We start from the raw sequence: 15,165 nt of genomic DNA, 5'->3' as shown, positions 1-15,165 counted from the left end.
CGCGGCGGGGCAGAGAGGACGGGGTCGGCAGCTCTGCTTCCCGGGGATGTGGCGCAGCAGCCCCCTGCCCAGCCTTACCTGCCCCAATATGGTCCAGTCCGGCAGAACCGGCTGTGCCGGCGCTGACTCAGGCTCCCACCCCAGCTCAGCAGGGTGATCCTTCAGGAACACAGGTTGCACTCACAGCCCCCAACATCCTGAGAAACTGAGGCACAGGGAGGGGGTAGAGTGTAAGCAAAGCCCAGCAGATAGGAAGGGACAGCGTGCAAATCTCTCTGCATTTGGCCTCCCCCAGGAGAGGATAAGCAGGGCAACAGTTTGCTCACACCTCCCACAGCCTGGGCTTTTTGCAGTCCCTCGTCATGTTATCCAGGTGGAGAAACTGAGGCACAGGGGTGGGGACAGTGGAGCTGACCTTGAACCTGGGTGTCCTGGCCTCGAGGCCTTTGCAGCAAGCGAACCCCAGTGCGTCCCATGCCTGGCTCCTAGCCCCGTCCCGGCACCCTCTGCCACCCAGGGCACGCCACCGAGCGGAAGGCCCTGCGCCGCCCGTCTGCTGCGGTCCCCCTTCAGGGACCCCTGGTGCACGCCCGGCCCACACGCCCTTGCGCTCTGGTTACCGCAGCCTCCCGCCTCCCTGCTTCCGCGTCCGGAGGGACACGGTGGCCGAGGCCCTGGCAGTGCGGGGACCTGGAGCCCAGGGCAATGGTGAGGCTGGCGCTGAGCAAAACAAGAGCGATGGCCGCGCCAAAAGCGGCAGGGTTACCTCTAGCAAGGCTCCTTGCCACGGAGGCTGAGCCCACAGCTCCCTGTGCTCGTGCTGCCAGGCGCTGAGCCTGTGGGGCCCATGGAGGAGAGCCTGGTGCTGCTCAGCCGCCTCCTTCCATCCCTGGCCCAGGAAGAGGCTCCTCTCCGGAGGCGGCTGTTTTGCAGCTGTAACTTCCCTGCCCTGCCCGGCCCCGCCCCGCACACAGCGCCTGCCAGCTCCGCCAAGCAGGGTAAGGAGAGCAGCCACGGCCCCACTTTGGGGACGAGCAGAGGGGCCGGCAGGCACAACGGCAAGGAAAAACACCTGTACCCCCAAACACAGGGACACACACAGTATGGGGGGGGGTCCTGGGGTCTTACCAGCAATGGTGCAAGGGGAGGTTTTCCTCTGGACACATCTGGTGGCTCTGCATCCCCAGCTGGTGCGCGGCTGTGCAACAGGAGCCCGCAAGGACAAGTCCTGCTCCGGAGTGAAATCCCCCCGTGCTCAGCTGCGACCACCTCACACAGAGCTCGGTGCAGGGAGCAGGACAACAGCAGTCGCACAGGGAAGAGAGCCCGGAGGAAGCTGTGCTGGCAGGGCAGCCCAGCACCACCTGGTTTTGCCTGGCTGTGTAACACACATGCATGGACATGCACACACACTCACACAGAGAGACATAATATATCTACCCTCTTGCTGCTTGCAGATCTGCTCTGGCAACCCAGTAAGGCAGTGCTGAGACCCGACCCAGCAGTGTCTGCGGGGCTGCGTGCACTCTCCTTGGTCCCTGGGTGCTGTCTTAGGAAGCACTGCCCCACACCAGCCAGCCATAGGCAGTGCCGAGCCGTGGTGCTGGGGCTGAGGGTTCACACCCGAGTAATGCCAGAGGCCATGCTCGCACCCCAAAGGCCTGCACAAAGCCCACACGGACATGCACGTCCCCGCAAGCCTTCAATGTGTGCGGCCACCTGCCCGCGTGCTGCCCACCCCCCAGCACCCACCTCCGCACCCTGATGCGGGGACGCCTGTTGGTGTACCCAGGCATGCACATCTCCCCTTGCATGCATGCCCTCTGGCCGCTCAGGGAGGGGAGGCATCCAGGCAGTACACTATAAATATAAGTTTTATTGATGTGTGAAATCCAACGAGTACAGCTGGCATCTCAGAAAGACTGAAATAAGCCACAACATCTCCACCTGCTCAACAGCTCCTGGGGCCCTCCGGACACCGGTGAGCACCAGCAGCAAGCTGGGACCCAGGTACCCTGTCCCTGCGGGGCACTTACCTGCGTGTGCGGCACAGCCCGGAGAGCCAGCAGGGCCCTGCCAGCAGCCCCATGCTCCCCCCAGAGCCCAGGAGCTCACCTCTGCCCTGCCTGGTTCCTGCCAGGCTGCAGCTGTGGGCAGCGGTGCCCTGGCCCCACTTTGCAGCCTCCCCCCAGCAAAACAGAAGGACCCGGGCAAATGCTACCACAGCAGAGCTACAGCTGTGCAAGCAGACTCCCTTGGCCTTTGGGCTGTTACCTGCATCTTATTTTGGCAAACAGTCCCAGGGAAAAAGCAGCTCACCTCTGGTCATGTGGGAGCACGGGTTTCAACAGCTGCACCTCTCTGCATGGTCCACCCCTGCCCTGTATCACACGTGCAGCCCACTGTACAACCTCCTCTGCACACGTGGACAAGGCAAAGGCTGGAAAACCATAGGGTCCAGCGTGGCAGGGACACATGAAGATATCCCGGGCAGCCTGTGGCTGCCCGTGGCACCAGGAGCTCCCATGGCAGAGGGACGGGACAAATGGTGTCCACACACAGTGAGAATGAAACACTGTTTTATTGCCTGATTTGAGAGAGGGGTGAAACCCTGGGAGAAGCCCCATCCCCTCCCTGTGCTAGCTCAGTCTCCCCTCCAGCAAATCCTAGCACCAGCCAGGTGACGATGCATTTGCTCTTCTTGTGCATGTGACAAAGGTGGCCTGGACATGCGTGGAGGTGAGAGGCCATACCCCTGCTTGCCTGCCTGCATTCACAGCACACATGGGGGAGAGGCAGTACCTGATACAACGCTGCCTGTGGGTTGAAGGAGCCAGGCCAAGGGGCTGAAGCAGTTTTAGATGGGTTGAGGTTCAACCGGTGCTCCCAGGGAGCTGGAGCCATGGCCTGAATCACATCCTCATCCATTCAAAGTGCATTGCAAGGGAAGGCAGGGGGCAGAAGGGGAGAGGAGGCATGAGGGAGGAAGCCTGCTCTCCTCCATCACGCTCCTCATGATTATCCAGACGCATACCCTGGTTGGGATTCCTGTAGCCAGAAGCACCCACGGACCCGCTCCCCTGCTCTGATAAAGTGCATCCTCACTGCTGCGTGCCAGCCCAGCACATGGGTGCTCCCCACCCACTCAGGACAAGGCAAGACCCAGCCTGGGCACCCCTGACCCCACACCACAAAACGACCAGTGTTATTGCCAAGGAGTCCTGCCACAGCCCGGCTCGGTGCCTATCTTGCCCTGAAGACACCATCCTGGAGAGATGCCTGTTAGCCAGTGGGCTGGAGTGGCCCAGCCTTGCTCCACTAAGGGACACCCCAGAGCAGGGCGGCTGTACCCCATCCCTCTGCCATGCCAGGGCAGAGACAACCCCTCTTGCCCTGCTCCTGCAGGGCAGGGGGCCACCCAGGCAGCGGAAGGGCAATAAACCCCAAGTGCTCAGCCCAGCCACGCCAGCCTGCAGGGCTCAGTGCAAACGTGCTCGTCCCTTTGCATTTCTCTGTGCCTTCCACCATCTCTGGGATTGTCCTCACTGAGAGGGAAGGGGCATTGGATGGCCCCGTTCCGGCACCTCGGCTCAGTTCACTCCTTGGGCACCGTTTGCCCTTGGGCACCACTGAGGGTGCCTTTGCCTGGGGCAGGGTCTGCCAGACCCAGGCCCTCTGGGCCACGGGGTGCCCAGATCCCTCACTCGTTGCAGCCCCTTCATACCAACACATTCACTTGCTGGCTCCACTGGGAGTGCCAGTGCCCTTCTCCGGGGTGCCTCAGGTCTCCCGCTGCCCTGGCCCTGGGGACGAGGAGCACCTGGCCCATAACCCTCACTCCCCAGCGCCCTTGCCCAGCTCGGGGACACAGCCATCTCCAGAGCTCGCCCCGGCCCTCTGCCCCGCAGTGGCCGTGTACCTGGTCAGCCAGGACTCTGCAACCCGCGCACTCACCAGCGGAGGAGGCCTGGGCTGTGCTGAACTGTCCTGGAATCCTGGGGGTGCTGCCAACTGCCCCATCCCGGACAGGCTGGTCCGAGCAGCCACCTGTGGAGCTACCTGCCCTGGCAGTCTCCCTCTGGCCACGCTGAGCTCGGGCAGCCTGTCCCATGGGGTTTTTCTGCAAGCAGCAGAGGCTAGGCCAGCGAAGGCTTCTACTGCAGCATCCCTGTGCATGTGGGACATGAGCAGTGGCAGTCATGAGTGCCTGCTGGTAGCCCCCTCTGCTCCTCACATGGGCCATCACTAGCCCGTCTCATCCTGGTCCTTCTGGGAGTGGTGGTGGTGTTGGCTGCGATGGCACAGGGGTGTCCCAGGAGGTACCGTGTGCTGGGTGCAGACAGCAGCAGGACACAGCGCTGGGGACAGCAGTGCCTCCAGTGTGCAGGAAGCAGGACCCACCATGAGAGCCCCCGCTGCCAGGGACTGGGCAGGAGGCAGGAGCTGTGCAAAGCTGCACCATTGGCACCTTCTGCTGAGTTGGTATCCATCCAGGGGAAAACCCTCAGCCCAGCAGTGCGCACCCTGCGCTGGGCAAGGCTTAACTAGCCACAATCCAGGAGCATGACAGAAGCGGGGCACTGGTCCCATCAGCCTCACAGACGGTGAGATGGAGAAGGGTGACAGCCTGCAGCTCCACCATCCCCCTGGCTCCCTGCCCATCCATCCACCTGATGACAGAGCAGACGTGGGGACCATTCCCCATTTGACTGTGCACCTAGAGCCGCAGTTGGCAGCATCATGCCCAGGAGACTGCAGCCCCCCAAGCTGGCACGGCTCCATTTCAAAGCATGGCACAGGGCTGGCAGTAAAGGAGGATCCAGGAGCGGAGGGGAATTTTGTGAGGGACAGCGGTAAGTCAGACAAGAGCCCCTGGGGAAAACCCCAATGCTCAGCATAGAAAAGGCATCAGGGCATGTCCTGCTTCCAGAGCCTCTGTGCAGGAGAGCCCCATGGCTACAAGCTCCTCACAGCAATGCTGTTCAGGCAGGGGAAACCCGACCTTGCTGAGTGCCCAGCATCAGTGCTGCCACACGTTTGCTGTCCTCCTGCAGGCCAGCCAGACCCTGCTGTGTGGAGCAGTCCCAACAGAAGCCAGTAAAAGCAAAGAACAGTCTCAAGGATTTTGCTGAAATCTGGCATTTGCCCTGCAATCCCCTGCTGCTCAGAGCGTGCCGGCAGCAGCATCTCACAGACTGCATTTGAACCGGGGCCCAGCATGCCAGGATGGGGCAGAGCTGCCTTTCCCATGTCTGTGCTCACTAAAAAGCAGTGGGTTCCCATGCGCGTGGGTGACCAGTGCAGCCCCACGACACCAGTGCCAGCACACCCAGACAGGCCTGTGCTATGTGGCTAAGCAGCGTGCTGTGCTCCCAGCACAGCAGCATGTGCAGATGCCCCACCAGCTCTGGTCTCAGGTCTGTTCCTTTGGAGAGCCAATGAGGTGCTAAAATGTCTTTCCTCTGCAAGGGGTGCGGAGAGGCAGGTGACTTAGAAAGAGCCACCAGAGACACTTGCCAAAAGGGACCTTTTCCTGATACCAGTCACAAAGCGCAAAGCCCTTCCCAGTGTCAGGGTCAGCCAATGCAAACAAACTGCTCCAAGTTCTCACCTGCTTTCCAGTTCTGGCACGGCTGGGACCCCCTTCTGCACAGTGTTACCCTGGGAGGTTTGCACTGTGATGAGGCTGGGCGTCCCTGGGGCTGGCATCCCCTCCTTGCACAGACAGTACTGAACGAGGCTCATCCTCCCTGTTCTGCTGAGTCAGCCGCAGTTGTGAAAGAAGAAAATTAACTCTATCCCAGCCGAAACCAGGACACGGGGGAAGAGGAGTGAGGAGCGAGACGGTGCAAGGGGAGGGCTCGAGGCCAGCTCTTCTCCTGCAGTAGAGGCTCCAGCGATGGCACAGCTGAGCCCAGCCCTGCTTTTCAGCCGCCTGGCACTGGCAGGGTGTGGGAACCTAAATCCTCCCTACTCCATGCGACACTTGAAGGGACCAGTCGCTTCTCTCCATGTTGGTTGATTTTATCCTCTTGGCTCAGGCCCCAAAGACAGCAGGGACTGAACGTGAGACTCCCTAAGGTCTGAGAATACTGTCCAGTTCCCACAGACCCTGCCACATCCCCAGGTTTGAAGATCCCATCTCTGAGGATGGCACCCGAGCAGAAGTCTGAGACAGAGCCCCAAGTCCTTCCCTGCCTGCTGGCTCCCTTTCCCCTCCATGAAGCCTGGGAAGCAGTGGGGTTTATAAAAAAAGAAGAAAAAAAAGGGGAGGGAGGAATTTATGCAGAAAGAAAAAGGGGATGCAGCAATTTCTGTGGCTACAGCGACGGGAAACACTAAAGCCTTGTGCAACTTGGCCTATTGCATCTTTGGGCTCTTCTTAGCACTGACACACATGCTGCTGGCCAGGGCGAGCAACGGGGCTATGTGCTGCGCTACCGATCCATGCTCTGCAGGTGTCTCTTCCCTGCTTCAGCCCCAGGATCAGGCAGCCCCAGGGCACTGCTCCCCTCCTGTCTGGAGTAGCCGGCTCCTCTTGGCCTTGCTTGGCGGACAGCCGCCTCCGCGGGACTGTTCCCGGTGTCCCAATGTGTTTGGCGGAGAAGGGCAGTGCCAGACAGGGGCGACAAGAGGGGATCCAAGCTCCGCGGGGTTCTGCAGTCCTGGGGGAGAGGGTGGCACATGCCAGGGCTGTACAAAACTTTTGCAATGAAGAGTGTGTGGAAAGGTTAAAACAGTTCCGAGATGTCTCAAAACCCTTCTCGACTGAGCCAGGCCTGGCTGGCACCTACCGACACCTCCACCACGGTCCGTGACCTGCTAGGAGCACTGTGTCCATCTGCAGAACAGTCTCTCACAGCAGGCCAGGCCCGGGAACGGCACTGGGGCCCTGGGGCCCCTTTATCTCTCTGACTTGACTTTGTACCTGAGGACCAGGTAAGCCAGGAGCCGCAGGATGACAAAGAAGATGCCCAGGATGAGGAAGTCCAGGTAGAGCTTGGCCTCCTCCACGTCCAGCTCCTGCAGGATCTTGATGGGTTTTTGGAAAGGGCAGAAGTCCTCGAGGCACTCCAGGTCCTCGCGCTCCATGGCATAGATGGTGAGAATGACACCCTCGAAGCCATACCTAGGGCAGAGCACACCACGAGTCACCAACGTGGCACAGGCAGCCCCATTCTCTCCCCAGCCCATGGAAGCCCAGGGCAGGGAGCTTCTGGCCAGAGTGCAGCATCCCACCTGACATAGGAGACGTAGGAGCTCCACTGCAGGTAGGTGGGGATGGTCTTGAAGCTGACAAAGAAGCCCGAGAAGAGCAGGACAGGGATGGCAGTGACGGGTCCCACAAAGGTGGCCACCTGGGGAGCAGAGGCCATTGGGTGTCATGTCCCTGTCCCTGGGCGCACTGCCTGTGGCACTCACGCCTGCCTATGGGCAACGCTTCCCTCCACCCCTCCTTGTCGTGGGACCCCCTGCAACTCTCCTCCCATCTCCACATAACAGGCAAAGCTGGGGCCCCGTCTGACCTGTAGGGAAGTGGAAGCAGCTCCGATGAGGAGCCCGAGGGACTGGGCCACCAGGGCCGTGGCGGTGGCCAGAGCAGAGAAGAGGAGGAAGCGTGTGGCTTCAGGTGGCTGGCCCGTCATCCAGTACACGATGCTGCAGTATGCGATGGGGCAGATCACCTGGAGAGGGGCAAGCAAAGAGACCGCTCTGCTGGACCCATGGCCATCCTTACCCCACAGACCCTCCCTGGGGGATGGAGGGCCGCAGGGACCCCTCAAAAGGCCAGCCTGGGGTATTGGGGTAGCCGGGCAATTGGCTGTGCCAAGGAAGGCACATCAGCATCAGGGCCACGCTTCAGTCCAGCTGAAAGCTCACCTGGAAGGGCACATCTGCCATGGTCTTTGCCAGATAATAGGCTTTCAGGCTGTACCAGTAGTTCAAATGCTCTCGCAGGAACACAGACATCTCCTGGGGGACTGCACGGAAACAAGGATTTAGCAGCCAGCAGTGCCCTGGCCTGGGCTGCTCCAGCCCCCACGCCCACCTGCCCCGGTGCAGGCAGATGTGATGCTGCCCCGGCACAGAGCACCAGGCAGCCTCCTGCCTGCGCCACAAGCGGGTGCTCAAATCTTCACCAAGGAAAAAAAGCGGTGACCGATGTGGGAACTTTCTGCATGGAAAAGCCAATTTGGCTGGGGGTTTTTAGGCAAACGTTTTGAGGAAGTGAAAGAGAGGTGAAGCAGCTGAAAATGCAGTTTTACAGACATTTTCTCAGGAAAAAAAAAAATTTCCAGCATTCTGCTTTGAGCCAGCAAGTACATTATAGCCAAACGTTAAATAAAGGGCAAAACTGCAATACACCCAAACAGAAGTTTTCCCCCTCTTCTTTGTTTGAATTTTTTTCCTCTCCTCTCATTTCCCCTCTTTTGCCCAATTCATCTAGCTCCACCACACACTGCCCAGCAGACACACTCCCACACAACTGGAGCACCCCCCTCTGCCCCAAGGGTTGGAAGCAGCGAATGGGTGTTGGGGGAAGGAGCTCCTTACAGGTGAGGATGGTTGGCATCAGCGCGGCAAACATGAGGAAGAGCATGGAGAAGAAGAGAAAGCCAGTGTTGTTGAAGACTTTGCCCGCGTCGTTGCCAATGTGCAGGTAGAGCAGCCCGATCAGCACCCCGATGCAGATGTGGGACATGAATCGCAGGTGGGTCAGCACCTGCAGGTAGAGAGGGTACAGGGGCTCAGCGAGGCAGGGCCGCTTCCCATGAGCATCACAGGGCAGCAGATGAAAGCCTGCCTGCTCCTCAAGGGTGAGCCCCACTCCATCCCCCATTCAACTCCTGTCTCTGCCTGCCCCCAGTGACTAACAGGCCCCATCCCCTCAGCCCTGGCCCAGCCTCCCCTGCCCTCACCGTGTCCCTTAGGATGCAGATAAAGGTTCTCTTGAAGAGGATGCAGAACTGGGTTGAAGTGCTGGTGGCAAACGTGTGGCTCTCGATGTGGTCCACGTCCTGCAAGACCACAGACAAGCCAAGGACACGGGTCAAGTTCACAACACGGGCTCCCTACTAGGATGGCACCCAAACGCTCCCAGGGTGCCCCCTGTGAGCACCCCTGGTGAGAACAGGCACTGCCAGCTGCAAGCACAGAGCTGTTGCTCAAGAGAAGCAGAGGCTGGCTGAACACCTCCACGCTCCCCGCCGTGTCCAAGGGGCTCTAGGCATCACAGGATAGCCGTGCACCGTGGGGCAGAGGGGACTGAGGTGTCCCTGGATGGGCACCCTGTTACCTGCCACTCCCCGTCACTGCAGGAGGCTCCTCTCATCCCCACTCACCGTCACACAGTGTGCCGGGCATGATGGATCTGCTTTGTCAGGGCTGCTCTTCTTCTCGGCCATGGTGCACATTCCATTCTGGACAGCGCGGAACAGGACGGGGTTGAGGTCGCCGTACTCTCCTGAGGCCACCTCGATAACTGTGGAAGAGGACAGGACCTCTGAGAAGTACTGAGCCAGCCCTTGCCATCACTTTGCTCATTCTGCCCAGACCATGACCCCGTGGAGCAGGGGGGTGGGAGCCCAGCACAATCTCCACCCCACAATGCTGCACCACACAGCAGCACTGCCCAGCCAGCACCTAACGGGAAGGGCACGCGAAGCCCTGCTCCCTGGGCAACCTGGAGGAATGCCCAGCCCCTAGGGTTTGGGCACTGGATTTGGACCTTGCCACCCTCTGCTCCTCACCACGGCCCCAGCTGGGGCAGGGGCACTCACTGAAGTCAGCAGGGTTGTGGTATGTGGGGCAGTGGAGGCCAAGACCCTTCAGATAGGGGATGAGGTTGGTCACGACGCCTTTGAAGATGCACTGGCCCTGGCTCAGGATGTACAGCTGCAAGAAAAAGCCAGGATATGGCAGATGCAGAGCAGCCAAGGGTACTGTCATCTGCTCCTACCCACCTCCCTGTCCTAGGGTGACACAGGGCACCCTTGCCAGACCCCGGCCATCAGGGCTGCGTGCCACACAAGCCCCAGGTCAAATGCCTGCAGCCCATCCCTCCCATAGCCTCTCTCCTGGGTCTTGGGGCCAGAGGGACCCCGCACCCCTGAAGAGTCCTGTGTCCCAGCTCAGCCCAAACCTTGTCGAACATCTCAAAGAGCTTGGCGCTGGGCTGGTGGATGGTGCAGATGATGGTGCGCCCACCCTGAGCCAGGGACCGCATCAGGGAAACCACCTGGAAGCAGGAGGCACTGTCCAGACCGCTGTGGCCATGCGGGACGGGGTGGAGGCGAAAGAGACAGCAGAGAAAGAAGGGAAGAGTTAAGAGGGGGAGAAGTACATCCTAAAGATGCCCCCACTTGCCTCCCCTTGTGGGCACCCTCCTCCCAGGTCAATGGAGAAGAGCATCCCTTTGCAGCCCCAGCCCTCTTGGAGCCCTGGTGGGCACAGTCACATCCCACCCTCAGGTCTCACAGCCCTGCTGTGCTCCAGAGGGTGCCGGGACCCCGGTGTCCCACAGCAGGGGAAGCCCAGCTGGACAGGCAGTGCCAGGGAGCCCCGGCCCCTGCAGCCTCACCTCGTGGGCTCATCGAAGAACATGACTGGAGGATTGTTCACCAGCTCCAGGGCGATGGCCAGGCGCTTGCGCTGGCCCCCCGACAGTGAGATGGTGCGGGTGTAGGAGCACTCCAGCAGCCCCAGGGCCGTCAGGATCTCATTCACCTGGGAAACAGCCTCATTCACCATGGGCTCCCATGGACCCTCACCCCATCCTTGCTACCTCCCTTCAGACCTCCATCGCTGGGAGCCCCTCAGCATCCCCTGGTCCCTTCAGGGCCCTCCCTTCCCTACTGTCCCTGTCTTGGGGAGAGATGAGGGGCCTAGGCCCACCTTCCTCTGCACTTACCAGCTCCTTCTTCACCTCCTGCTTCTCACTCAGCTTCAGGTTAGCAGAGACCTGCAGGGAGAGGATGGGCAGGGAGACACGACTATCAGATGTAGGGAACAGAATCGGCTGCACTGTGGCCCCGTGCCTGCCCGGCTGAGGGCTGGGAGCAGTGGCTCAGGATGAAGGGAGCAAGAACAGCATGATTTTGTTCCCAGAGCCCTTGGAAATGCCTGATGTCAGTGTGGGCTCTGTGCCCGAGGACACAGTCCACAGGATACCCCACAGAGCCCAGCAGGCTGCCTGGCTCCCGCATTGCTCACCATCATAGCCTCCAGTACGGTGAGGTGTGGCAGGAGCATGTCGTCCTGCATGATGTAGCAGGACATCTTGCGGAAGGTACGCAGGTCCCGCGGCCGGCCATTCACCAGGATCTGGCCCTTCATGCCGGTCTCCCTGCAGGAAAGAGGCATGGGGGGATGTAGCACAGGACCCCCAGCCCTGCACTCCCAGACCTGCTGGCTTCCCCCCAGCCTCACCTGTAGCCAGCCAGGATGTTCATGAGTGTGGACTTCCCGGCACCCGAGGGCCCCATGATCCCAATGAGCTCCCGCTGGCAGAACTTGCCTGACAGGCATTTGAGGAGAGTCTTGTACCCTGGAGGGAGAGCAGCATGGGTTCGGCTTTCAAGAGCAGCAGTGCTACAGGGACCGCGATGCCATCCCAGCACCTGGGGGACTTCAGGACCTCCATGCATCATGCCAGGGGCTGCATGTGCCTGGAGACTGTCTCTACAGCAGCTGTCATTTCCAGCACCATCCCTGACCCTGGTCCTTGGCTGGCCCCACTGATTTCCAGCGCCAAAGAGGCACATGCCCTGGATCATGGCAAAGACCATAGAAATCCCTGGGTCAGGGTACCTAGCTGCTGAGGAAGATTACCAGGCTGTGACATCGGTCCTGGGCACGTTGTGAGATCCCAGTCCCCAGGGCCAGTGGAGAGGGGCAACGAGAAGCAGGGTAGCATGGGGCAGGCAGAGTCCCCAGGCCTGCTGGATGCCCGGCTGTTGCCTTCATTGGCATTCATGCTGTGACACCCAGCAGCAACCACTGCTAATCAGACCTGGAATTATCTCTGCTTTAAACGCAGCTGATTAGCATTTTCTGGCAGAAGGAACATGATGTCTTGGGAGTAGGGAACAGGCACAGCCTCAGGCTCTCAGGAGCTACTCCCAAAACACAGCCCTGGCAGGACAGCAATGGTATACAGGGTGCTAGGACCATGCTGAACCATGAACCGGGCCTGAGCATTTCCCTGCTGGAAATATGCCCCCCATGTGCCCTGTGGTGGCAGCTGGTGTTGGGCGAGGGCAACACGTCCATCCCCTGCCCACAGACTGGGGCAAGCCTCAGGGCTGGACCAGCTCACAGTCCTAGTACCACCCTAGGGGGGCAGTCCCTCTGGCTCATCCATCCCCAGGACAGGGGGTCCGGCACCGCAAGCTCCCGGTTCATCCCCTGCACCCCTCGGAGTCAGGTGCCCTGCATCCAGGAGTGGACTCCGCTGGCAGAGGGGCAGCAAGGGCCAGGAGGTGAGGGCAGGGGGCTGTGCGTGACGACAGCAGAATGAGCATGCCCGGCAGCCCCCCCCAGCGCATCCCGGCACCACGCACACGGCTCCGGCACCACGCATGCTGCTCACGTCGGCGCCACTGCAGCTTGCGCAGCGGTTACTTGCGTTCATTGACTGCCAGTAACCTCCTGCTTCAGCAGAGTGGGGCGGCCCGGCTGGATCCTGGGGGCTGCGGCCAAAGGCACCGGGAGCTCCCCGCCAGCTCCTGCACCTGGCATAGGGTAGAGGAGAGTCCCTCCTACTGCCACCCCGGGATCCCAGCACCCATCAGCATGCTCCTCTCTGGTCCAGCTGCTCGAGCCTTTCCCCCTCCCTCCCGGGCACTGGCCCACTGGCAAGCAAGCCGGTTCCCAGGACTCCTGGGTGCTACGGCACACTCTGCTCTCGGGAACCTATGGTTGTACCACAGCTCCTCCTAGGATGCTTCCTCAGCATCCCAGGCAAACAGGCAGACCTCATCCTGCGGGGTGTCAGGGCCGGTGCCACTGTCTTTCAGTGCCTCAGTTTCCCTAGCTGCAGAGCCTGCTTGGGAACAGGGTCAGAGGCCTCATCCGGCACTCCTGGCTGGCAGGGCACCCCACTGAGCAGCCCTGTGCCCTCGGTCTGCTCACCCCAGGCCCCCCGCTCATCCCTGCCAGCCTTCAGCTTCTGCAGATCAGCTCCCCCTCCGTCTCATGGGGCTGCCTGATTGGCATCCCATTAACTGAGAGAGCTAATTAAAGCAGACTACCACCCACCAGCAACCATCTGCCTCCCCTCTCCCCTCTCCCCTCCCTGAGCTCTTGGCCAGTCACACACAGGAAAGGGGACCGTGGCCTCAGCTGCACAGGGAGCCGCTGGAGAGGAAATCCCCTGCAAGTCACACATATTCTCCTTGCCAGGCTCTGAGCTGGGGCACCTCTTGGGGTCTCCTGCTGTCAGCACATCGCACACGGGCATCATACCCCAAACAACACGACTGGGGAAACTAATCCATCCTAGCTGCCCCTGAACCAGGAAATCTGCCCCATCTCCCTCATGCAGCTCTGGCCAGAGGCTTCCCTGGGATGCGATCTGCTTTCCTCTGTCATTGCACAGCAGAGGTGCGCAGCAACTGCTGCGGGACACAAGCCTGCCCTCCACCCACAGGCGCCCAGCAAGGACAGTCAGCCCCAGCATGGCTGCAAACAGGACCTGGCGCTCAGACAGACCACAGGGCCGTACAGCCCGACCACCCAGCCAGCCCCCACTGCCACAGGGGACAGCAGGGTGAGCACAGGGCGAGTGGCTCCAGCATCTCCCACTGTGGCTCCCTGTGTGCAGCCCCGCTACCATGCACTGAGGCAAGCTCCCGCTGGCAGGCAGAGAGCTGAGGCGCTCTATGCTTGCAGAGACTGGGGCTGCCTAGAGCAGGAATTAGCAGAGAAGCGATGAATCCAGCACAGAGGAAGATGCTGGGGACCTGGGTGAGATCAAGGCATACAGAACGGGAGAGGGGTGCAATAGCCCTGCAGGTCCCCTCCCCTGCCCTTCCCCAGCTGGCAGCTCCTACCTCTCTTCCTCCACCAAGAGCCTTCACGCACAGAGTAGGACAGGTCAATGAACTCAATGTTGACGGCTGAGCGCTTTGGGAGGTGGGAAAACCTCTGGGCCTCTGTGATGTGGTTCTCCACCTTCTTCAAGTGGGTGGTGAGGAGTGGGGCATCTGGGGGGCTGGCGTGGCACACTGTGTCCTCCAGGGCAATGGAGACACACGCGGGATCCATACCCTTCTCGGCCATCCTGCTGCTCTGTAGGAAACGCACAGGGATCGACTCACAGTGGGCCCCTCTCCCAAGGCCAGGGACTGCAGGGGCCAGGGACCAGCCCACAGCAAATCCTCTCACACCCTTTCCTGCTGGCTCCAGGCCTCACTGCCCCCCTCCATCCTATGATACACTGCCCAGCTGTGATCTGGAACCCACAGCTAGATGGAAGAATGGACCGGGCCAAGGCAGTCGAGCCAGCATCAAGGGGCTCATGGCAAGGAGCAGCTGATCAGCTCCACAGTCAATAATTCGTGCATCTCCTGTGGCTGGGTCCAGCTCTGGCAGCAGAGCTGGCAGGCTGTTCAGCTCCCCCAGCCCCACTGCTGCTGGGCTCCCTGCCCTGCTCCTGTCCACCATGGTGGGCGCAAGATGGGATGTGGGAGAGCTGATGTTCTGCCCTCAATGAGGGACACCCAGCTGTGCCTAGATGTCCCTAAAGGCTCATCAGGAATTACCTCTGCCTGGCCTAGCCAGGGCTCGGGGGACACAGGTATGGGGTGCCAAGCAAGCAGACTGTTCCAGCCAGTTCTTTGGACAAAGCATGCTGTGCCTCACCCAGGCTCCCGGGGCAGAGCAGTCCTGGCTAGATTAGACCCTCAGCTGGTGCCTGGCGTCCCCGTGGGCTTGCTGGGACAGGCTTAATAGAATAGGGAGGGGGCCCCGCTAGTGCTAGTCCTTCTCCGCCTCCCTTGGCTCATTTCACCTTCTTGGCTTTTACCAGCACAGCCTCAGAGACCAAGTCAGTACTTAACTGGGGCCATTGCATGATGCTAATAAACACACCTGCCCAAACGCTCTCCTGCAGGCAGTGTCTTCTGCGTACAGTCCTCCCCACAGCCGGCTGCAGCACGGCCA

General features: G+C 60.6%; 2 protein-coding genes across 2 annotated transcripts in view; both read right to left on the bottom strand.

Annotated features, from left to right (window-relative positions):
* The window catches only part of NLRX1 (NLR family member X1), a 7,891-nt gene extending 7,019 nt beyond the window's left edge, over positions 1 to 872 (bottom strand). Inside the window, exons 1-2 of the mRNA XM_009329546.1 lie at positions 767 to 872; positions 79 to 205 (exon numbers count right to left, since the gene is read on the bottom strand). The gene's annotated coding sequence lies outside the window, so the exon portion shown is untranslated. The remainder of the gene's footprint in view (positions 1 to 78; positions 206 to 766) is intronic.
* A 6,031-nt stretch (positions 873 to 6,903) lies between these two features.
* Positions 6,904 to 14,292, bottom strand: ABCG4 (ATP-binding cassette, sub-family G (WHITE), member 4). Its single transcript, XM_009329545.1, has 14 exons — positions 14,055 to 14,292; positions 11,431 to 11,548; positions 11,215 to 11,347; positions 10,913 to 10,963; positions 10,583 to 10,728; positions 10,145 to 10,268; positions 9,783 to 9,897; positions 9,345 to 9,484; positions 8,922 to 9,020; positions 8,557 to 8,725; positions 7,882 to 7,982; positions 7,527 to 7,685; positions 7,240 to 7,358; positions 6,904 to 7,129 (listed from the first exon to the last, which is right to left on the bottom strand). The coding sequence occupies exons 1-14, from the start codon at positions 14,281 to 14,283 to the stop codon at positions 6,904 to 6,906; spliced, it is 1,929 nt and encodes a 642-aa protein (XP_009327820.1). The 5' UTR covers positions 14,284 to 14,292.
* Between the last annotated feature and the right edge of the window lie 873 nt (positions 14,293 to 15,165).

This window comes from Pygoscelis adeliae, unplaced genomic scaffold (genome assembly GCF_000699105.1).
Source record: "Pygoscelis adeliae isolate BGI_AS28 unplaced genomic scaffold, ASM69910v1 Scaffold268, whole genome shotgun sequence".
NCBI lineage: Eukaryota > Metazoa > Chordata > Aves > Sphenisciformes > Spheniscidae > Pygoscelis > Pygoscelis adeliae.
This window is presented reverse-complemented; position numbering and strand designations above follow the sequence as displayed.